This window comes from Drosophila biarmipes, chromosome 2L (genome assembly GCF_025231255.1).
Source record: "Drosophila biarmipes strain raj3 chromosome 2L, RU_DBia_V1.1, whole genome shotgun sequence".
NCBI lineage: Eukaryota > Metazoa > Arthropoda > Insecta > Diptera > Drosophilidae > Drosophila > Drosophila biarmipes.
Window position 1 is genome coordinate 18471755 of NC_066612.1, and position 22505 is coordinate 18494259.

General features: G+C 38.7%; 3 protein-coding genes and 1 long non-coding RNA gene across 7 annotated transcripts; 1 reads left to right on the plus strand and 3 right to left on the minus strand.

Annotated features, from left to right (window-relative positions):
• Positions 1 to 26: 26 nt before the first annotated feature.
• On the minus strand, positions 27 to 723 carry LOC108033577 (uncharacterized). The gene is made up of 4 exons (XR_006368326.2): positions 557 to 723; positions 389 to 503; positions 261 to 335; positions 27 to 205 (listed from the first exon to the last, which is right to left on the minus strand). It is a non-coding gene; the product is annotated as an uncharacterized LOC108033577 (long non-coding RNA).
• A 56-nt stretch (positions 724 to 779) lies between these two features.
• LOC108033585 (male-specific sperm protein Mst87F) lies at positions 780 to 1278 on the plus strand. The gene is made up of 2 exons (XM_017107930.3): positions 780 to 943; positions 999 to 1278. Exon 2 carries the CDS (start codon positions 1015 to 1017, stop codon positions 1171 to 1173), a length of 159 nt encoding a protein of 52 aa, XP_016963419.1. The 5' UTR covers positions 780 to 943; positions 999 to 1014; the 3' UTR covers positions 1174 to 1278.
• A 558-nt stretch (positions 1279 to 1836) lies between these two features.
• On the minus strand, positions 1837 to 2481 carry LOC108033539 (male-specific sperm protein Mst87F-like). Its single transcript, XM_017107883.3, has 2 exons — positions 2324 to 2481; positions 1837 to 2259 (listed from the first exon to the last, which is right to left on the minus strand). Exon 2 carries the CDS (start codon positions 2242 to 2244, stop codon positions 2083 to 2085), a length of 162 nt encoding a protein of 53 aa, XP_016963372.1. The 5' UTR covers positions 2245 to 2259; positions 2324 to 2481; the 3' UTR covers positions 1837 to 2082.
• An 11827-nt stretch (positions 2482 to 14308) lies between these two features.
• LOC108033974 (choline kinase alpha) lies at positions 14309 to 22184 on the minus strand. Of its 4 annotated transcripts, XR_007763383.1 has the most exons (9): positions 18650 to 18921; positions 18211 to 18317; positions 17299 to 17665; positions 17088 to 17240; positions 16508 to 16899; positions 16114 to 16182; positions 16014 to 16041; positions 15867 to 15966; positions 15674 to 15790 (listed from the first exon to the last, which is right to left on the minus strand). XR_007763383.1 is itself a non-coding variant. In XM_017108690.3 (8 exons), exons 1-8 carry the CDS (start codon positions 21883 to 21885, stop codon positions 15143 to 15145), a joined length of 1596 nt encoding a protein of 531 aa, XP_016964179.1. In that variant the 5' UTR covers positions 21886 to 22184; the 3' UTR covers positions 14309 to 15142. The 4 variants fall into 4 exon arrangements, 2 of the variants coding, with proteins under 2 accessions (XP_016964179.1, XP_016964178.1); XM_017108690.3 differs by lacking the exons at positions 15867 to 15966; positions 16014 to 16041; positions 18650 to 18921 and adding exons at positions 14309 to 15205; positions 21865 to 22184 and having other exon boundaries at positions 15367 to 15790; XM_017108689.3 differs by lacking the exons at positions 15867 to 15966; positions 16014 to 16041 and adding an exon at positions 14309 to 15205 and having other exon boundaries at positions 15367 to 15790; positions 18650 to 18918.
• Positions 22185 to 22505: the final 321 nt, after the last annotated feature.

Genomic DNA, 22505 nt, shown 5'->3' on the forward strand with positions numbered 1-22505 from the left:
TAGTCCCAATAAGTTTATACGGCAGATAACCCAACAAAAGTAATATTTTGGACGAATACTGCATACATACACATACATTTGTAAACTAGAAATAAATGAACATTTCGCTAAGCTGTTTTGTTACTATTTCTTCCACGAAGTGATGTGACCGCGAGAGAATGCCACTTCTTCAGAGAAAGGGACGGCCGTCCTGTTGACCTTAGAGCTGTGAAGAAGATCAGTGTGTTGATATTAATTATTTCCTTATAACTAATACATACTGTAGTGTCTAGCGCCTTGTGGAAATAACATGTTTGAAAATCAAAGGTGTTGCTATTTCCTAATTCCAACGCAACCTGAGTAGAAACTATTTAATTAATGCCAGCTGATTAGGAAAAACACTACTTACCAGGAACTCGGCGAATTGGCCGATAGTATGGGGTCTTAACTAAAGTTGTGTGCGAAGATGTAAGTTGTTTTAAGTGCGCGGAGTGCAAGCCAGCCATGCGTTTGCATTAAAAACCCTGAAAAAATGTATATAAATAAACTTAAAAAGGAAAACAAAATTTGGACTTACATTTCAGCCACCATTGGAATTAGGACTTGGACAAGAACTGATGTTTCACATCTTACACAAAAATTTAACTTTGAATAAATTCAAGACAAAACAAAAATGGTGTTGACCGGACGAAAGGTGGTTTAATAATGAGCTCCATTCGACCTATACTTACAGACCAGCAAAATCAAAGCCTACTATATAATATAAATGAAAACATAAAGTTCTTGCCGAAAATATTTATCTCACGAAAAAGGAGGCCTTGAAATCTAAATCGAGCCAAACATTTACGTTGCTGTCCCATCAGCACATCTACATCAGTTGAACATTGAAATTCAAACTCTTCGGACGGTAACGGGACGACATTATCAAAATTAATTTTTTTATTTTTCCCCGGCAAGCAAGTCAGTAAGTTTGCCACACTTTTGTTGAGAAATTCAGGGAATAAGTCTTATATCTATAGGAAAAAGTAAATCATCATGTGCAGCTTCCCTTGCTATCCTTGTGCCGCCCTGTGTCCCTGCGGAGGAAGTGGACCCAGTGGATTCTACGATCCCTGTTTCGGACCCTACAACGGACCCTTCAACTCCTGGTGTGGGGCAAGTGGTCCAGGCTTCTGGGGAGGTAGATGCTGCTAATCTGTGCCGAGAATTGCACTTGCTTGACCAGGAAAAGCGGAAATAACATCCGATTCACGTCACTTTTGAAGAGAAGAATGTCTATTGAATAAACTGTTCAAAATACATGGATTTTATTTTTTTTTTTTTGGGAATGGTTCTTTATCCTAAAAATGGGATGGTAAAAGATAAAGATAATATCCGATTCACGTCACTTTTGAAGAGAAGAATGTCTTTTGAATAAACTGTTCAAAATATATGGATTTTAGTTTTTTTTTGGGAATGGTCCTTGAAACTGAAAAAGTAGGTTAATGTAACGAAAGAGCTTATAGAAATTTGTTTTTAGGCTTGTTGAAGGTATGTTGTAAAACGGAACATTCACTATGGTTAAGACATTAAAAAATATTCTTTTATTGTTTTTGACCCTTTGAAAAATGGGATGGTTTAGAATTTGGAATCCGCTTTTGGATGTGGCTTGTAGTCCCGCTTTTATCAACAATCTAGTATAAATAAATAAAATATTTAAAATACAAACTATTATATGAAGTATGACAAATATTTTCCCAATTCTTGAGTTACCATTGCAAAATGCGTAATTGTTATATTTATGTACATTTTTGATTGTACTACACATTTTTTTGTATGGCTTGTATTACCGCTTTTATCTAATAAAATACTTCAAAGTATCGCAAGTATGACATATATTTTTCCAATTATTAAGTTGCCATTGCCAAATGCAAATGTTTATTTACATTTTAAATGATTGTACTACAAATTTTGTTTGATGGTTTCCAACGGCTTGAGTTATAAAACCGGTTTGTTTGGGACTGTTGAAGGAGATGGGAATTGAAATCATTGAAGTTTTCCTTATTTTTTTCTGCCAGTGAATACAGGAAGACCAGTGGGATGGCTTTCACCAGTGAATTAATGCTAGCAACAACGGCCACCCCAAAATCCAGGTCCACTGGGGCCACACCAGGAGTTGAAGGGCCCGTTGAAGGGTCCGAAACAGGGGTCATAGAATCCACTGGGTCCACAACCGCCGCAAGGACACAGAGCGGCGCAAGGATAGCAAGGATACCCGCAGCACATTTTGACTGGTCCAATCTAGAAAAAAATTAAAGATATGTGTAACATTTATGACACAGTTTTTCATTTAAACTTAACTCACGTTTTTCGTTTAGCACAAAAATAGGAATTTTTAATCGAAATGTATTTTCGACCTCAATTTTTCAACAGCCCAAACGAAACGAGTATCGGTGTACAACTGAGTGATTTGTACTCATGCTGTTATATTGTTGGGTAATTTAATTCCAAGGCCCACTTATTTTGAAGGCAAGGTTTCATGTTTAAAGTTTATTCTTTATCTCTAGCATCAAAAGTGGTAGCCCTCTTATTCCGTTCAAACCTGGTACTATTATAAAGTCTGGCTGGCAGTGTGGTTCTGGTGGTTTTGGTTCTTCGCTCTGAGAAAATACTTGTTGCGGCTTGTTACGTTTTTGATAACACGTTATGATATAGAATTGCATAAAATGCAACTGCAAAAGTAGAGACTTCTGCTGGTACTGTTGATGTCAGCAAACATAACTGAAGTAAAGGTTGTGCTGGTAAAATGTATTATAGTAGTAAAGAAATCACTTTTCTTGTAACTTGCTGCTTTAAAACTACTACTACCTTTTTATTACCTATCGATTCAAACCTAATCCCTAACTCACTTTTATTTTGTTTGATGAGTAAATATAATGGTGAGTACATAAATTCCCTTTAAAGTATATATAACTAAGTTTAAAACCGCTTGAACCGTAGGGGTTAACATTAAATGTCGTATCTTAAAATGAGGGAAAGATGGGCGGAAATTAATGTGGATGCATCCATTTACACTCCCCAAGCTTTGTGCAGGAGACAGCTGAATAAATTAAAAGCTATTAGCCGCCATTTTCGGTGGTTTTTTGTTGACGATACGCATACGCCACATGTGACAGAGACAGCACCTCAGCACTTCGTCAGACCCCACCAGCCATTTGGCCTTCCCTTTGTTTTGCCAACAATTAAGTGCGAAAATGTGCAAATTAGATTTTGCGGGCTCACACACTCTTTTAATTACAGCCAACGTAAACTTCTTGACAGAGCTCCATATGAATTAATTAGCAATTAAAAGTCTTTTGAGACGGATGTCTGCCATCCTCCAAGGAAGAATGATATATATAAAGATAAATAAGAGCTGAGTTAAAGTCACATTGATGCAAATATGTTTTGTGTGAAAAATCCGTTTCCACTAGGCTCAAAAATATTTTTTTATTTGGTTTGCTTACAAAAATGATGCTTAAAGTTGTTCCATATTATTATATATAATATAATGTTAGTAACAAAACTTCTAGAGATTTGCTTAAACCAAAATATACTCGTATGTCCCGAATCTTCTACATGGACTAAGAATGTTGTCTTTAAAAGTGTGATTAAGGAAGGAGACATTTTCTTAGCAACTGTTGCATATTACACCCTAAGTGTATTGCTACATTTTAAAATAATTTTTTAATTTTTGCTGATTTGCAATGCCCAAAATTGACTTAACAGAGTCTGATTTCAAATAAATCGCCATCAAATTGAAATCCGGATTGGTAGTGGCGCTGTGTTAAGATTGATTTGCTGGGATAACAATGTAAATGTTGTCCTTGAGGAATGCCAAGCCCATTGTGCAGTTGAAGAGGAGAATGATTGATTTGCCATAATGTCTGGCGAGGGTTCTTTCAGTTTCCTGCTTAAGCTTTCTGTTTGAGTTTTGATATTCCCCCTCGTTGACGTTGTCCAGTTTTTGCTTTTAAACTGGGGCATAAGGCTTGGAGGGGAAATAACTAATTATCAATCAATCATATTGTCTCAAGATTCGCTGTGCTATGCATAAATCGAAGGGAAAATGATTCAAGTTGGCCAGATGGGCAGAACTTTTCCTCTGTTCAGCTTTCACCTGCGAAGCGTTTCCAGAAGTTTTGTTAGCTCTTCCATTTTCTTTACTCACGAGCTGCGAATTTAAATTTTAGCTGTCAATTATCATTCATTGTATTTTATTGAAGATAACTATAAAATTGTAAGAAAATAAAAAAACTAACTGAACTTGTTTTTGTCGTAAGTAGATTTTAAACTTTAAATTTTCAAATGTTTAATATTATTTACTATTATGTTATATTATTATATTAAATATTTATTTAACTTAATTGGTATTTTAGGCAGGTACCTACTGTTCCAACGGTTAGTACGAGTATATAGCCGAAACCACGATATGGATTGAAAATAAAATAATTAAGTTTAGCCGAATAAATATAAACCTTCATGCTGCTAAACCCCTGTCAAGAAAGGTCAGACTAATTTAATTTTTCAAACTCAATTTGGCAAACAAGAACCCGCACAAAGTCGGAGGAATAAGCCCCGACTGAGTCAACTAGTCGTTTTGGCCATTTTGTGGGGATACTATACACACAGAACGTGTTTGGAATTTTAGTCTTTTACTGACATCGCCATCTGATGATGAAATCAAAGCGAGCGAGTAAACGGATGAATTGAATCCCAGATAGGGATTCGCAGAGTCGTGTGGTTATAGTAAATTGTTTTAAATTTTTATGGGGAACTGCATAAAGTTTATTGGTCATTAACTGCAGCTTGTAGTCCGCAACATGCACGTGGAAAGTTTTAGAAAGTTACAACTCACTGGCCCCGCTCATTGCTCACTTACTTACGCCTCCTCCGGTTGCCAACCAAGCGTTGGATTCCTCCAGCAGGGAAAATCAGGACGGAGATCTGTGTAAAAGCCGTGCTTAAAGTTCGAGCAAAGTTTTAATTTAAATTGAAATGCGAGTGCAATTGAAGCGAATCGCTTGAAGCTGCCTGCCACCTTGACTGACGCAATGAATGATTGCCAGGAATCGAATCCTGGGGCTCCAGCCGCAACCTAGAGGCCTTGGACTGCAGGAAATAGGTGTTGCGGAGGACTCTGCGGAAGGCAAGTTTTATGCCTAGGATTTATGTCCCCGCCACTTTCGGTGTGGCAGCTCCTGCCGATAAATCGCATCTGAAGTTGAGTATGCGACTAGGCGATTCGTTTCGTTAGGCTGGTAGTGCCAATGATCGATTACTGGCTGTTTCCCATGCACTTAAGGTAAGATTGTGGTAATCAAATTACTTTCTCTTTTTATTTTTATACAACACTAGTAAACACTAGTAAAAAATATATTTATAAGTACTTTAGTGTAGACCAATAAAAAGTAACAAATTGTAAGTAATTTTAAGTAGTATTGCTGAGCAAACATTTGTGAAAAGGCTTTTGACCAGCTAAGAAGCAATAAAAAATACTTTTTTTGGCAGACACACCCAAAGATGTCCGACGTTCTCCCTTGGCAGTGGGGTAAAGTAGATGCCAGAGGGGCAAGCAGATCTCCGCACATCCACACAACCAACATGAATGGCTGATCCGATTGTAATGATAGCCGCTGGCCAAAGATCTCGTAATGGCTAGTGACCCAGGTTGATCTTTGACTGGAAGATGCTTTAGCTGAAGAGGCAGTATTTTGTTTATTGAAATTGCCAATAATGAATGGTTTGGCACAAACTGCAGCAAACAATGCATGGGTTATCTTTTAAGCACTTGCTTATTAAATTTACAAAAAAAAAGGGATTTGCAACTTTGTTTAAATTTTTAAATAAATGATAAATTTAACTACAACTGCCCAAATTATTTTTCCACACAGAGAATCCATATCATTTTTCAAAAGTGTCAGCATGAGTAAAACAATTGACTTCAGGTTCTGGGTTTTTTCATAACGAAAATTTCATTATCAGTTGTCTTATTTCTCTACTAGTTTTTCTTCTCAATTATTGTGGCTTTTATTTGCCCGATTTCCCACGAAGGGCGTACATGCTTAATGTGGATTTAAAATGCGTGCTCATGCAATTTCTCACGCAAATCCTTTTATTGCACATTTGGCTTATGCCGGGGGTTTACGTACCAATTTCGGTCGCCCCCATCCTCCTGGCCACGCCCCCTATCTGGATGCCTTTTTATTTGGCCAGCCAGCGCCCGAGGGCCAACTGTGCCGCCTACTTTATTGGTCACATAACAAAAGATTACAGCCTCTGCGACGGGGAATGACCCAGAAAGGGGAATATCGGGGGTCCGTTGGAAGGGCCAGAAATTCGTTTCAGACCTTGGATGTGTGGCGATAGGCATCTTTATGTCTACGTTGCTATAAAAATATGATGAGAATTTTATTTATATAATATTACAATTTGTGTTGTGATTTTTTCCTTTCGCTTTCCGCCTTGTTTGTCCTCAGTGGACTGTTGATTGTTGGTTTTATTGGTCAAGTGCTGGTGACAAAATGATGGCAATTTAATATTAAGCTCGAGATGAGATTCCCTTTAGACGCAATTATTTGTGCTTTAATTTGTGGTCATGTGCTTGTAGTAATCGCGTTTATATATATTAATATAATATAATAAAATGTATTCAATTATGGTATCTTTATGGAAAAAATTTCCAGTTACCGTTTTGATTAAAACCGTAACAATTAAATTGTATACTTTGAGGATATTTTTAGGAAAAACAAAATTGTAATTAAAATTGTCCCCTTTCCTGCATATTAAATATACAATATTTTAAACTCAAGCTCCAACAAACAAAACAAAGTTTAAATACGAAAACGAAGGTAAAGATTGGGCATTGTCGACAACAGGGTTCATGAAATTTTAAAAGAGCCCGAGAAAAGACTAGCTGCTGAATCTGCAGTATGTGAAGTCAGGGAGCGAAGGAACTCTTCAAATATTCAGAAGTCATTCCCTTACTTAACTGACTTGAAAATGCTTGCAGCTGAGTGAAACAAGAGAAAAGCATTGGCTCCTTGACTTTATTTTATTATTTTGCCCTATCTGCCTGCTGGCTTGGGTGTAAGAATGCCACGACATTTCCTTTGTGGAGCTTTTGTAGTTGTTGTCATGCAGCGATTCAATATATGTTTAGCTGCTTGGCCCGCTTTTGCATTTTGGCAGCCTGACAGTCTGGGGCGTTCAATTCGCACTGACAGTCGGACGGGATAGTGCTTTCCCATCGCCAAAGGAGCAGACATATCAAGGGGCGCCAGTTGGACTGGTCTCCGAATGAGGGCCAAGAGATATTTTATCCCAAAAGGCTGATGAGATGCACTTTGCAGTTGCTGGCAAGGGAACTCAGAATCTTTCTTTGGGCTCCCCTTACTCACAAATCAGTTTTATTGACCTTTCTTTTTAACCTTAACTATTATTCATAGACAAACTTTGAGGTGGAGAGTATCTAAAACGCTGATTAAAAAATAGAATATTAAAAATAATATATGCATATTGAACTGAATTAATAATAATATGCGAAATTTAATTTAAAAGGTTATCAAGAAGAAATATATACGTTTTTAAGAACTATAATTGCATACTAAATTCAAGGTTTTAAATAATACATAAAATAAATAAATAATTTATATTTGATATATATAAATTAGCATAGCAATAAAAACCAAAAAAATATTTAAAAAGAAATAAAATGTAAACCTAAGACATTATTAGGACCCCTGCTCTCAGACCCTTCGGCTTTTTGTTAACATTCTCAATATATGCATATTGACAGTTTGTCGGAACAACACTTTGAAGTCAAGTACACGAAAGTGCGGTAATTGATGTAAAAATGTCAATTACCCAAAAACTAGCTTAAAGCCCGAGTCGGCAGCTTGAGAAGTTACTGGCTAGGAGCCGGGGGCAATATTTTAAAGTTCACCTGCAAAATCGATGGCCTAAAGTCCTTAATTGGCTCTGTGTGACCCACACATAGAAATAGATTTACGATCGAAAAATTCTCAAATGAAATTTGCATAATCCAAACCCCGACGTCTTTGTCCCAAGCCTTGAAGATGACTAAATTGCAGCTCGTTGAAATCGGGAAAAAGGGACAAAAAGCAAAGAAGGTACGGTGGAAAAGTTGGAGCACTAATATAAGGCATAGCAAAGAGACGAGGGTTTCCTTCGCGATTCACCTAGAACGGTCTTTCAATTTCATTTCGCTGAATTCATTAGACGTAATTACGAAGTCACAAAAGAAAAGCGCATCTCGCGATGAATCAGCGCTTTGTCCAACCTCCGCTTCCATTCATTTCTTTCGGCCGGCACAGCTATTGAGATCTGAATATTTAATTGATTAGGAAATGAGTTGAGGCCAGATTGAAGATGCTGGGCCAAGAATTTCTGAGAACGCCTTTTGTGGCTGAGAAGGGCCCACGGCATTTTTAAATGCATCTGCAATATGAATGGTAATTAGCTGTTGATTTTGTGGAACTCTTTTCACTGCAATCTTAAAACCAGCTTCTAAAGCAACTTATCGATGAAATTCAAGTTGAACCCAACGACATAAAACTTCTAAGTTTAGCTGCTCATCGCAGAACCAACGTATGACCGTTACCAACTTAGAATTAAAATTTATTTTTTACAACTTAAAAAAAAGGTTTAAAAAATGTTGGCCAACAAAACTTTTCTTTAATTTTTGTAGATACCTAAAATTTAAAAAAATAACTTTTACTTAAGATGCAATGGACTGACTTTTTTTCTTAATGTAACCCTCTTATTTTTGTTTTAAAGTCATTTTATTAATTTCGATATTTAAAAACCTAGTTTTTGTATGTATTTTTTGCTAATTTTTATTTAAACATTGATCAACCAACTTAATGGCTATAAAGCTGCATGGAAATAACCAAGATTTTACATTTTAAAGATATTTTAATAGTCATTTATTTATGAATCCTCTGTTTTGCTTATAAAAAGTTGGCTCGAAATGGTGCAAGCAATGAGGCCAAATGTGTTTTTGCTCCCCAAAAAGTCCACCCATAAAAACTGCGACTAAATTGTACTGTCAACTGGCGCAATAAACTATTCATAAGCCAAGTGTTGACTCTTGGTTCTCCGGGGTCTTGGGCCTCGCAGATACAGATTGCCGCTGGCACTGGTTACACCCATTAATATCGTGCATTAGTCAAGCCCTCATTTGTATGGGGGACTGCCTTTCAGGCCAGGAAACCTCCCAGCACGCAAGAGCTAATCTTTTTCCTCGGGTCGGAAAACGCGAGATGGGCGGCTAGGGCTTGCCAGGCCTCATTGGAAAAGTCGATGCTCACATACATATTTATGATCACTCAATTAGGGGGGGCGGTGCGAGGGAAGCCTTCGTTTCGGCTATGGCCGGGTATTACTTATTCCGGTTTGTTTTCGCTGCCTATTTCCTAGTCTCCCTCCAGATTGGCATCAATACCCAATCCCACTTTGTGTTTTTGGCATTAGAACTGCCCGTGCCGGGCATTAATGTCAATAATTCATATGGGAAAAGTGCGGCAATGTACTCGTAAATAGTTAAAAATTATATTTGATTACGCCAGCCGAGTAGTCACCCTCAAACGCACTTGCCCTACCGGCTGTTTTGTGTCCGGAATTGGGATTGATTTTCTCGACTGCACACTTGTTTCGTCCAGAACTGAGATAAATTGTTTAGTAGGTAATTTGAGTAAGTGTTGAGCAAGTGTGGGATTGCAATAGTAATGATATAGTGGATTCTGCGTGTAAAAATAGGGATTTTCATGAAGTTCAACCCATAGTAACAGGGGATTTTATAAAAAAAAATCTCCAAATAGGTCTTGTTCTATTTTACAGGCAGCCAACATTTAAAACATTTTAAATAAAATCATTGGCACTCTACATTTGGTTTTTTTTTTAATCATATCTGGAAAGTACACGAAAATGATTAGTATCAAAGAAGGCGAGTTTTCCCCAAAATTACACCATATAAATCAATGTTAAAATTCCAAAATAAATTTATTTAAAATAAAATGTGACACCTCACGGGACAAGCTTACGAATTACAATTTATTTGTTTCATTTTTAATTCCCCACATGACCACAGCTTACAGCTAAGTCAAAGAATTTCCATTTTACATGGCCTTTTCCGACTATGGATGGTTCTTAATGCAGTTTTCTTGTCAGCTGCCTGCATATAAAGTGAGGCTAAATGGTTTTCGAAGAAGTAAAATGCAATTCGCACAGCAGTGGATTTCAAAAACACCGAGAACTCGGGGCAATTAGTCAAATTTCATTCGCCTGAGCGGCTTTTGTTTATTTGTAATCTATTAAATATGCGCAACCAAAAGAAAACAATCCTCGGGACTATTTATTCCTATATCGTTAAAGTCAAGCCGAACCGGTTCTCCAGTCACTTTAGCCCCAAAGCTGACCTTTGCGGAGGGGCCACCTCGTGCGTATCTAAATCTTAATTTCTTGGCCCCAACACCTACTTTAAGCGACCTCCCTTGGTGTTCCTCGGAAAAGGATGAATTTCTCAGCTTTTTTCACAGGTGAGCTCAGCCACGTGTTTTCATTTTTTGGTTTGTTGATTTTTGGCTTTGTCTGATTCAGCTCGAGATTTTTAATTGGGCATGGTCTTTGTTTAATTGGGTCTATTATAACAAAAAGGTTTTCGATACATTCTGGCCACTCATCATCAGTTTCGTGGGAGTTTAAGGTTGTTCGCACTGTGTTTGAGATTAATAAGAGGGGTTTTTATTGAGTACTGTATGTTATTTGAAATGTTTTCTTTACATTGCATATTTTAGGTAAAACCAACCAAATTTTAATAGCATTTTATTATACTTTAATCCCTTAAGATGTTTTATCTGTTATGAACTCAGAACTCCAAACAAAATCTGTATCACATTTTTAATCCCATCTTAACAGTGTTCAATTTAAGGTCCAATAAATCGCCACACATTTGTTAAATTGATATTTTTGCAGTTCAGTTTGCTGCTCTATTAACTGGTGCACATCCGGACCTATATGAACGATTATACTATATGTTTTCATTGGGGCAGCAACTTGGGCAGTTAACCGTTGGTGGGCGTACCATAATGAATGGTAGTGGGCGGCAGAATGCATTCGATCGAAAAGTTTTCATTATGTTTCGGAGAACTCGCATGTCTACGGATGCCTACGGATCCTGAGTCCGGTGCCAGGGAACACGGGCTATCAACGCTCCAGTTCATTTGTTTGCGGACTGTACGGATGTGTGTCCATATCCATATCCACATCCACGACTCTACTGACCCCGCCTGACTGGGTTCCGAGTGTGGGCGTGGCATTCAGTCAACTATTTAGCACTTGCACAGTAGGCAAATTGTCGTACGCACAGACCCATGAAATTGAATTGCGAAGGCTGGGGATGCGGAAGAGAGGTATTGTTGTGCAAAGCAAGGAATTATAAAAAGATGCAGCGGAATTCAACACATTTATATATTAAAGGAACTGTTTTAAGTGTACAATACGTTGCTAGAGGACCCTTTTAACTAAAACACCTCTTCAAGCGGTTAGTCGTGACAATCGCTCATTAAACATATAAAAATTCGAATTATGGTATATTAAAATACCAATTTAGACTATTCACACGACACGAACGTGTGCTTAAATTTTATTGCAGCGTTATAAAGTCTCTTAACACTAAACATCTTGGCTGACAGCTAATAAGTTATACAAAGAATATGTAATATAGATGAATATTATTAAACACACATTAAAGCTTTAATTTTTGTTGGTTGTATGACTAACACAAATATATAGTTCAATATTCCAAAATGTTTAAAACATCCCATCTAAGGTTAATCCATGTTTTAATGAGGCTTTTAGCTTGAGTGCGACACTCGTAGACTGCGAAAAGTGTACAACTTTCCCAGACTAAATAACCGCGTCGGCGTTAATAGGCTTAACACCAAAAACCATAATGAATGAATGCTAAAAATATGTTAAGGAATTGGTTTTAATGTGATCACAATAAAAAACGTTGACAAATTCGACTTTTTATCGCTCACTCGACCACCAACATGGCAACGGGTTTCTTTCTTGGGAAATCTTAAGCGCATTAAAAAGCTAAATATCTTTTCCGGCCTCAACAGAGCTTATTTGTCAGGCAAAAGATGGTATGAGGTTCTTAACTAATTCCGCTCGAACTAGATTGCGTTGCAGCCGATTCCCCTTCAAACTTGGTTTGGACTTCCTTAGCAACATGCTACCAGCAACATTAAGGGGAAAGTTTGATCCCAGATTTTCACCACAAACCTGCAACAAATTTGACTTTTGACTCAAACCTAAACAGCAAATTTGAGCCGAGTTGCCTTCGAACAGGTTCGCCTGCGACCAAGTAGCTCAAAATATATCCTATAAAGTAAGAATATATTTGCAGATAAATATAAGTCTTCTCCAAATAGCGACCTTTATAAACAGCCTTGTTTTGAAAGTAAAATTTTTTACGTAAAATACAATAGTTTTTCAGTTACATTCTGTTTATTAAAGGATATTAATTCCAAACGTTGAAACTTTTGCAAATTAAATATATATAAAGTTATTGACTTGTAATAAAAACTAAAATATTAAGATGATTAAACATGACCTCTTGCATTAGTTAAACTTATTTCCCACTCGTTCCTTTGTCTCCGCAGTCCTGCTAATTAATTTAAGAGAATTCCTTTACTGATTTGCAGACTTCCTTGGCCTGCGGTCAGAAATCTTTGTACAGCAAATCAACTGCCTTCCGGTGACTGATTAGTTCTCATCAGATATCGAGGGACGTGTGGTGGTGCAATTGAAAACCATTTCTCACTTTGTATTCCCAAGTGCGCCAGCTCAGTGTTTGTGTCCTGTCAGGAGTAGTTTATGCCGGGCAGGAGCAAGCCCGCAGGCAAAAGCTATGGATTGAGTTAGTCCATCGGGGCGTTCATTGCATTACGTTACATAAACCCCAGTTAGTTTCGGCTAGGTTCGAGATGCACACTCACAAGCCAGGACTCGGTCGACAATGAGACAAAAAACACTATTTTACAAAATTCAATTTCCAATTTCACTCCCGGTTAAGACATGGAAACCTTTTTTTGAATTTACGAGTCGGTTAACCAGAAGATAAGTAATGTTAAATATATACCCAAAATGTTCATAGGTGGCGCTAGGTGTTGTTCTACATACATTCTACATGCACCTTTCTATTTATCTGCTAGCAGTCTTTACTTACGATATAAGATTTCTACACCTTAATTTCTTTAACATATTTGTTGGAACTTACACTATTCTGTAAAACCATACGTTTATCTCTTAGTCCTTTCTCGGTTTACTTTTGTAAGCTAGTGTAAGAAGAAGCGGGGAGGACAGCAGGCCTGTCAAGCAGAAAATTCTCCTTCTGGTCACTCCTTCTGCTGCTGCATTAATTAAAGATGCGTGGCACTACCGCTTGGCTGGTTCCGTTCGGCCAATTGTTGGAGCCCAGTTCATTGTGTTTTGAATTAATGTCAATGTGTTCTAGTAATTGGGAACCCTGCAGAACAGTTCATCAGCTTTTGGCAGTGATTTCTTGCTCTTTTGTATAACACCTTATTTAATGGCACACAGATTTCAGAGAATTTTATGTTTTTTGTCGAGGTGTAGATGTAGGGTTGTACGACAAAATTTAAAATCTATCGAATAAATGCTTAGAAATCATATTCATATGAAATCATCGCGTATTAAGCACATTAAAAAAATACCTAAACAACAGATCTTAAAATGTTGTAGTTTTAAACATTTTAAACGAGAAATGGAGTAAGCTTCAGCAAGCAGAAGTATGTATACCCTTGCAGTGAAATTAATGTTGGTTAAATGTTAAATATTAAAGGATTGTTGTCATTATTTCACTAAGCGTTTCTTTTTCAGCAATATTTTAGAGTCCTCCAATTTTTATAAAATTTAATTAAAAATTCTTTAAAATATATCAAAAAACACCGAAGCTATAATTTGTTTCGAGGTATAAATATTTAAAATCCTAAAAAAAATGTATGCAAGTACGCTTTTTTCAAAATAAAATGTCGCTAAATTTTATTTAAGTTCTTTGTTTGTGGAGTACGCATTGGATACACTCACACTTCCTCTCCAAAGTTGACGATATAAGAACAAAATATCAGTTCATAGCCCCCTAAAATTTGTAAGACATTTACTTAATTGGGAATTGATTTTAATAGATAAGCCGAAGTCTTTTACATTTTTTAATGGTGCCTACATAATGGAATATTTGTTAGCTACAAATAAAACTCATACATCCGTTTCTAATATTTATTTATTTATTAAAAGTATAAGCAAAAATATTTTAAAATCTAAAAACATACAATTATTTTCTAATAAGGAATATGGGATAGTTAGGTAGGTACATAAAATACACATGATTGTTGCTGGCCGAGTCTAGGTACTCGTCGGAACTCCTCGACTGATCCAGTAAAAGATAATTTCGATACAAAATTTAACTAAGCTTTTAGTGTATAGAAGTAACATAGTGTGGCGACTCGTGAGTAGAATGCAAAGTAATACTTATATACGAAAGTAATTTTTGAAGTTTTAAATCAATGAAATTCGAACAAGTAATAAATTCGAAATTTATACCAGTTTGTGTATGTGTATAGAGCACAGAGTGCATTAGATCGTATAATAGGGATGTGCTGGGTCCTGTGCCTGTAATACTTTCGATCGAATCTGTTGGAACAGAACTTTCGCAACAGGAGCAAGAAGTGGAGTTGGGCAAAATTGTTGTCATCGTTTTATCTGTCTTCTGTCTCACGCAATAATCACAGCAATATTTAGTATTACGACTTTTTCTTCAGCGTTCTAAATAGCTAATTTTTCTATACAAAAATAAGTTAGTCTTTCCGAATGGTTCGATACCTTTCCCTTTTCCGTTGTGAAATATTGAAGTAGTGTGATATAATCTTGTTGTGGGCCAACTAGATAAAATAGCATTACAAACTCATTTCTAGACGAGGACAATGACGGGCGGGTAGATGGAGAGCAGGGACTTTAATGTTTAAGGCCACTTAAGTACGGTTCTGATTCGATTAAGTGAAGGTTGTTGATATTTTCGGCCCTTGATTAACGTTTGCCCTCATTTAGCCAGGTAGGCTGCCTTCAGCTTTTGATATTCCAGAATTCGAGCAATTCCATACTCCTGAAAGATGAGTAATATGAATAAATTTTTAACTAGGAGTTGTTAAGCAATCGATCGCTTTATCGATAATATCGATGTTTTTGAAATATCGATGGAAATCTTTATTTTGCAAATTTGCGTTTTGCGATAATGCTTGTAGAGCACTCATTTGTAAAACTCACCCAGTAACCGAACTCAATGGACGATGTGACATTGATGACGGACCACAGGCTCCAGAACAGATGGGACAGCATTGTGAAGAACTGGATCTCGGCATCCACCTTGTCCAGCTCCTGGCCCGTGGGATTGTAGTTCTCGTCATCGTGGAACTTCTTCAGATAGTTGACGATGAAGTCGCGCCGCTGCTGGACTGTCGCGCAGTTGCTGGTGTTGTGGTAGAAGTAGGGGAACTGCGGATTGGTGTAGTCGAAGGTCCACTCGATGAAGTGATTGGCCAGGTCGTAGCCCCGATAGTTGTACGCACAGTACTCGAAGTCAATGATAATGAGATCCGGCTCATTGTCGGTGGTGAAGCTGGCATCCAGCGCCGAGTCATTGGTGGTGTCCAATTCCGGGCAAGGCGACGGCGACACGCTGTGCGATTTGCTATATGGGATACGAAGAGTTTACGGATATGGTTAGTATTTGGCGAACTTCGCTCCAAACGAATGTCATGAATAACCTGTATTTGTTTTGCTTTGGCCAACAAATTGCATTTGCATTTTGACCAGCACACACTCATTTTTTTAACTCAAATCACGACCGCAGCAAATTGGGGCCATCTAGAATTGTAGGGAGTTATATAGGGTTCTGGCGAGCAGAGACTTACGGCTAATGGGCCAATGGGCAAGTAGTTACTGGTTAGCAGGCCACAACAAAACAACGGGTTAGCAGTCTACTAGACTCTCGAACTCTCGAGATATACTCACTTTGTCTCCGGTTCCGAGATGTTGCTGTTGCCATCAAGACTGTCGCCCAAAGTTTCGTCGAAATTGGATCTGTAGAGTACATCAAGGCGGTATTTGTTAATAACTACAAACATGTCTTGTTTGGTATATTAATTAACAGGGATGTCATAAGTGCTTTTTTATAATATAATATAATATGCGTAAAGTCTTAAAATGTTAAGGTCTCTGGATCAATGTCAATATGATCCAACATAAGATTATGATAATGGAGGGAACTGCTTATATCGTAGAATTCCCATTCAAAGGGTGATTTTAAAAATACAGCTTATTAAATACAATTAACCAAAATAGGAGGAATCTGAGTATCATAACAACATTTGGGTTGGTATTATGGGATCATAGGGTTTCAACGCACCTCAAGCTACTTATGGACTCCCGCGGCGTGCGCTCACTTTGAGCAGCTGGCGGCTGACGGAGCAGAATGTTGCCCTCCTGAAGATCGTTGTGGCAGAACACAACTGGATAGTCGCCCTCGTCGATGACCGATCTCATCCAGGCGATCTCCTGTACATAGTCAAAGGTGCGCATCAATTCCATTTGCTTCTGCAGCACTGAGGATTTGGGCTTCGCCTGGACATTGCCCTTCACAATGCTCTCGAAGCCGGAAACCCACCGCTGCATGCAGTTCCATATCCAATCCGGCTCCTTTGACATGGGTATGTTGAGGCTGTGGATCTCGCCCATTTTCTCAGCCACTTTCATCAATATTCGCTGCTCTGCCAACTCCGCTGTGGTCAATGAACGTGCCTAAGGGGATTATGAAAGTAAAACAAATATTATTCAAATCTAAGTAAATGGAGTACATAATATTATAATCTCTTTCAAAAAGCCCTTAGAGAGATCACTTTTTATAAGCATGCTTCAAGAGTATCTTGACCGCTTTAGTTTGAATGATTATCCCATCCTATTATCCCAATATAATTCCACCGACTTACCGGAATATACTGCTCGATGCGTCCGCCGGGAAAGATGCCGTGCAGTTTGGGTCCGAAGTTCCGCTCGCTGAGCAGGGCGAACACCACGGACTCCGTGATCATGCTCTCCAGCGCGTGATCGCCGTGGGTCTGTCCGTAGATGCGCAGCAGGACCTGTGGATTAGGGGTAGGGGTATAGCATGGTAGCCTGGTGTTTTAGGGGACGACCTACCTCACGGGGCTCCTGTTTGGGGGCGTGCAATCGCTTCAGCGAGCTCGCGTCGCGGCTATCGCTATCGAACCGCTGACGCTTGTGGGCCTGTTTGACGCTGGTGGCTGCGTCGTCATCGTCGTCGTCGTAGTTGTTGTTAGCCAACTCTGTGGCCACCGAAGTCGCGCCCACCACCTCGCCTGCCTTGGCCTCCTCGTCGTCGCGTGCGAAGACGGGACTACTGTGGGCCAATGTGGCGCTCCCTATGACGTCTTTGCCGACGTTTCCATTTACCTGCAGCTGCTGCTGTGGTTGCTCTTCCTCCAGCTCATCGAAGTCGTCCAAGTCGGGGAGGCTTACGTAATACAAGAAGTTTGACAGACCGCCACTGCGAGGAAAAAGGATGAAGTGCTCAGTCTTTGACGTTTTGTGTTGAAGTATGGTTCAAACAATCAGAAGAACCTTTTGTTGAAAAAACCATGATTTTAAGAATACTGACCTACGCTATCAATCATAAAATAATATAATTCTGTTCCGGTTGTATATAATCATTAAATGAAGGCCGCTCGCCAATTCTGAGACAAAACAAAAATCTAAAAATACAATTCAAAGGGGTCTAGGAAAATTCAAGCAAACACCGTCATGGTGAAGAATCATAAAAGTATCTGCATTAAATAGTTCTTCTTCTGGCAAATAAATATACTGATTCCACATTTCTGAGTAGTAGTATATATTACGACAAGACCGGTAAATCAGTAAATTAATGAGTTATGCTGGGTTCGAATGATAGGGCTAAAATAACTTATTCAAAAGATAATAATTAGTATTTTTTAAAAAATATAAAAAAAAATTATTAGAGACTAGCAAATGTATTAGTAAATATTTGTAGCACTCTGGCAACCAAATTCTAACTTTAAGCACTGTGTAACTTACCTTATGCGCTTCACCACCAAATTTTCAGGAGTTGCCACCTTCCAACGTCCGGTTAGATAGTCCCGGCAAATGCGTGCGGCCGCATGGCGAATTTCCTCAAGGGTGGCCTGTGGAAAACAGAGTGAGAGGGTGGTGGGTGGTGAGGGTTTTATAATATTAATGCAAAGAGAAAGCGGCGGAAGAGAGTCCCGAAGAGAGAGGGAAAATCGACTAAACAACTGGCCCTGGCGAAATAGTGGGGGTGTACTAAAAATAACAAAAACACTGCAGGTAGGAAATTGCAAATGCAATTAGAGGCGCAGACAGGCAAGAGTAAAACATATTGATTAAATTTATAGTAACTGCTTTTGAAGCAGAGGGCCAATCGATAGTTCAAATACGACTCCTGATTTGATCTGATTAAGAAGAAATTAGCATAAATACTTAGAAGACGGCTTACATTTCGCTTAAAATGTTGCCCTATATCTTCATAGTTGCACCGTTTGCTCAGACAACAGTTCTGCTCTATAATATCATCCTGCTGCTGGCGACGTTTCAGGGCTCTGTTATTCGTGCAATTTCTCAGTCTCATGCTACGCGCAGTAAATCCAAGTATTCAAGGGCTATATAATATGGCTCGTATTATATAAATGTGAGAAGGCACTCAGGAAGTCTCTCGGTCAGGTTCGGATCCAAGCGGTAAGTAGTTCCCGGCTGGGCGTACAAAAACAAACTGACTCATCGATGCAAGACCAAGACGTGGACTACCGACTACCAGTGCCAGGGTAGTCGAAACAGAGAGCTCTCCGTAAATCCGCAGCTCTCTCGCTCTCTCCCTCGGCTGCTGTGGTGGTTTCTGCCCCATAGGTGTAAGACTAGGGCCGCCACCCCCAGGCTAGCCATATGTTCACCTGCTAGCGGCTAGGTAGAAATCCGAAAAAGGATTTCCCTCGCTGGGACTTTCAACAGATGTTCTCGACGATTCCACGATTCTTCGTGGGGTGATGACAGGTAAAAATAGTGGTAAACGTGCCCGGTTCGAAGGCTATGTGCCTGTAATTCTTTCCCAACACGCTGGTGTTGGCATTCGTTAGATTAGATTAATATTTAACCACACGGGTTTGTTCGTAATCTACGGTTTTATATAAAATCATGACGTGCGGCGTTGACACGGTCAAGTGCTTTAATTAATTGTTTAACATTCGATCAAATTTGACACCGAATCGTTCGATGAACCGAGCTGCTTATCCTTAGTTCAGTCACCCATGTATTTAGGAACATATATCTTAACTTGATTTAAAATCAACTGCGAAACATTTTTTAACCACAAATACAGTTAAATTCAACCGCTTGTTAGCTATATTATATACACATATCTATATCTTAACTTCATTTATAAGTAATTTATTATATTCAAGAACAAACCGGACCAACTTCATATTTACTCAAACTTTGACGGATGTAGCGGCCTCTTACTTAATCCGTGGAATTTTCCACGCAACTATCTGCAACGCACGAAAATCTTCCATCCAACTTTTACAAGAAAACGCACAACACACACACTCTTATCACGTCCGGTCAGTTGCGATAGACAGTTGTTGTTTTGATTTTCTCGCTCGGAAAAGTGAAATCAAACATGTAAACAATAAATACGCGATATGGCTTACTGAGAACTGCAATAAATGTAGAAGTGGTGTTCGAAATAATCATAGCTAGGCAGTCATTAGTAGTACTAATGGTGGTATGTAGTACTTTTGCGCCACAAAATGTCTAAAGGTATAAACGATAATTGGCAATGGAAAATCGCCAACCAAAACGAGCGGGCGCTTGCCATTGTAAATGGCACAATTATTTCATTAGCCTGTTCCGGAGCCTTATCGTCGGCATAAATAGTTGCGTATTTATCAGCCAACTATTATATAAAGATAGCGAAATTCTCAAAAGTCTCTCAGTATAAGGCCATAATAAATTGTGCGTGAAGTGTGTAAGTTGAGGGTTTATAGATCCCCCACGTGTCTTAATCGCAACCTTATCAGCAAATAGTTAATTTGACCATAAATCTCTTTAAAGTTAAGGCAATATAATTTCATATATTGGGCCACTTTCCTAAATACTATTAAACAAAAATACTAATAGGAGCCTAGAAAACGTATACACATTTTAATTTTGAGCATACGTTTAGTCTAAATTCCGGAAAAGAACCCCGGCCTAGTATAATCATGTGTGTCGCCAACGCCTAACGCCACCGGCACTATATAGGTCATTTTAAAATCGATAAGCCGAACGCCAAAAAACAAAATGCCCTGATAAGGTTTTGCAAACTTAGCTCGGTACTAGACAATGGTCACTTTGGACCTAAAACGTCACTCGCGATTCTTATACAAACATATTTAAGCAGTCAGGAAGATAACTCAAAAATATATCATCAAATACAAAAACGTGTTTATCCATACAATATATTATAAAATAAATCAACATATTACAATCTGATCGTAAATATAATTAAAGGATATCGCGTGATTACAGCTTTTGATTTATGGGCACTCGTTATTCGTCTGAATCTTATCTATTGCCATCAAGATAACGCCTTAATCGGTTGGTGTTTATTATTAATAATGAGCAAATAACCCCACCTAATGGGTATTTAATGGTATTCCGAATTTAGGGCTCAATTTTGAGAAACGTGCAAGTTGCTAATGAGACAGTAATGCAATGGAAGCAGCGAATGCAACTTTATTGAATATATTGATTTACTGATTAACCGACAAAAGGGAAATGAAAAAAAAAACAGATATAATCAGAATAAGGGCTTTTATACAGATGACTCAATAAAAAGTGGGGAGTACAATCTGTCGCACTGCAATAGATATTTTAACTGCGCAATGACTGGCAAGACACGTGATTAAACTGGTGACTGACTATCTAACCGCAACAATGTTGTTGAATTTATTTGATCGTATAGTCAATCTATACCGCCCCAAACTCAATTTTGATCACCGGGTGAGCGCCGCACGCAATTCAAAAACGAAATAAACCAAATGACTTTACGCCAAATTACTGATAAGCGGGGAGTATGGCAGGACGGCAACGGCAATGAACGAAGAAGTGATCCACGGGTGGCGATAAGAAATCTTTCTGTGCGATTGCGATTCAGCCAGGAATCGCAAACACTGTAAATGGAATGCGAGACAAGTCTGAGATAAGGTGGATTCTTTTATCGAGCTTCAGAGTAGGTACTCCGAGACCATATACTACGCTCTCATAAAGAAGTCAATGAACCGTAGAAGGACACAACTTATTACAACAAGTCTGGAGTGAAGGCACTGAAGAAACAGAAAGGAATCGAAACCACAACGATCTGGACACGAGTCTTCGTGATCTTCTTAAAATCAACCAACGGATCAGGATATCATGTATTTGGGTGTATTATGCGACCTTGTTTCCGAACCCATGAATTTTGTGGGCTGAAACCCCTTTCCTTGGGAATGCCGTCAGTTACAAGTGAAACCTTTCCAGTGATCAGCTCCGATCTGAATACGCAAAAGCTCCCCACAACAACAGCGGTCATTGCACGAAGCGTGTGGGAAAAACATTGGCAAAGCACCACACATTCGCAAAGCGCTTGGGAGAAAAGGTTCAAGCGGCGCCTGCGACTGGGAGTCTGGGTTTTCTTACCTTTTGCAGGTTGGCGGACATCGTCCTCCGCTCTTTCAAATATTTGTACTCGTTTGGTAGGTAGTTCCGATTCCGGAACGCAGGCACGGCACTGGCACTCACACACACCACCAATGTGGGGCAATAATACGGCACGAGGTTAAAAGCACTTGAACGGACTGCTGTTGGACGTGGATTCAACGTCACTGGGTATTAAATATAGTTGCAACAACAATGGCAATATGGTATTATATTAAGTACATGCGCGGGTTCGGATTCTCAGGCACTTTTAACGGTTTCGGTGCGTCTACTCGCGAGAACGCTTCAGTTTCGACTAACTAACACTCGCCGCCTTCGATCGGGGCCAAGTGGAAAGCTTTTTGCTGGGAGCAGAGAGACGGCGGCTCTCCACTCTTTTCGCGATTCTTCTGCTATCTTATCAGTTGGGACTCGGTTTTTGCATTACGGACGTGGTGAAGTCCCGAAAAATACTAAAACACTTTCGGCTGCTTCTGCAACTGAAATTTTAAATTTTGAATCCTATATCGAAACGAACTGTCAAAATAAGTAAGATAAGAATTCGACTTATTAACAATTTTAAACTGCGCCTTAAGGGCGAGAAAAACCTGTTTTTGTTTGTATCTAATTGTCTATCGTTTTCT

What these genes read in the sequence shown, in the direction of transcription:
- LOC108033585 (XM_017107930.3), top strand. Translation starts at nt 1,015, where the DNA reads ATGTGCAGCTTCCCTTGCTATCCTTGTGCCGCCCTGTGTCCCTGCGGA.
- LOC108033974 (XM_017108689.3), bottom strand. Translation starts at nt 18,781, where the DNA reads ATGAGACTGAGAAATTGCACGAATAACAGAGCCCTGAAACGTCGCCAG. An exon ending in CCAAACAGGAGCCCCGTGAG is followed by an intron (nt 17,241 to 17,298) that starts GTAGGTCGTCCC and finishes CCTAATCCACAG; the next exon opens with GTCCTGCTGCGCATCTACGG. An exon ending in GAGTCCATAAGTAGCTTGAG is followed by an intron (nt 16,183 to 16,507) that starts GTGCGTTGAAAC and finishes TGTACTCTACAG; the next exon opens with ATCCAATTTCGACGAAACTT.
- LOC108033539 (XM_017107883.3), bottom strand. Translation starts at nt 2,244, where the DNA reads ATGTGCTGCGGGTATCCTTGCTATCCTTGCGCCGCTCTGTGTCCTTGC.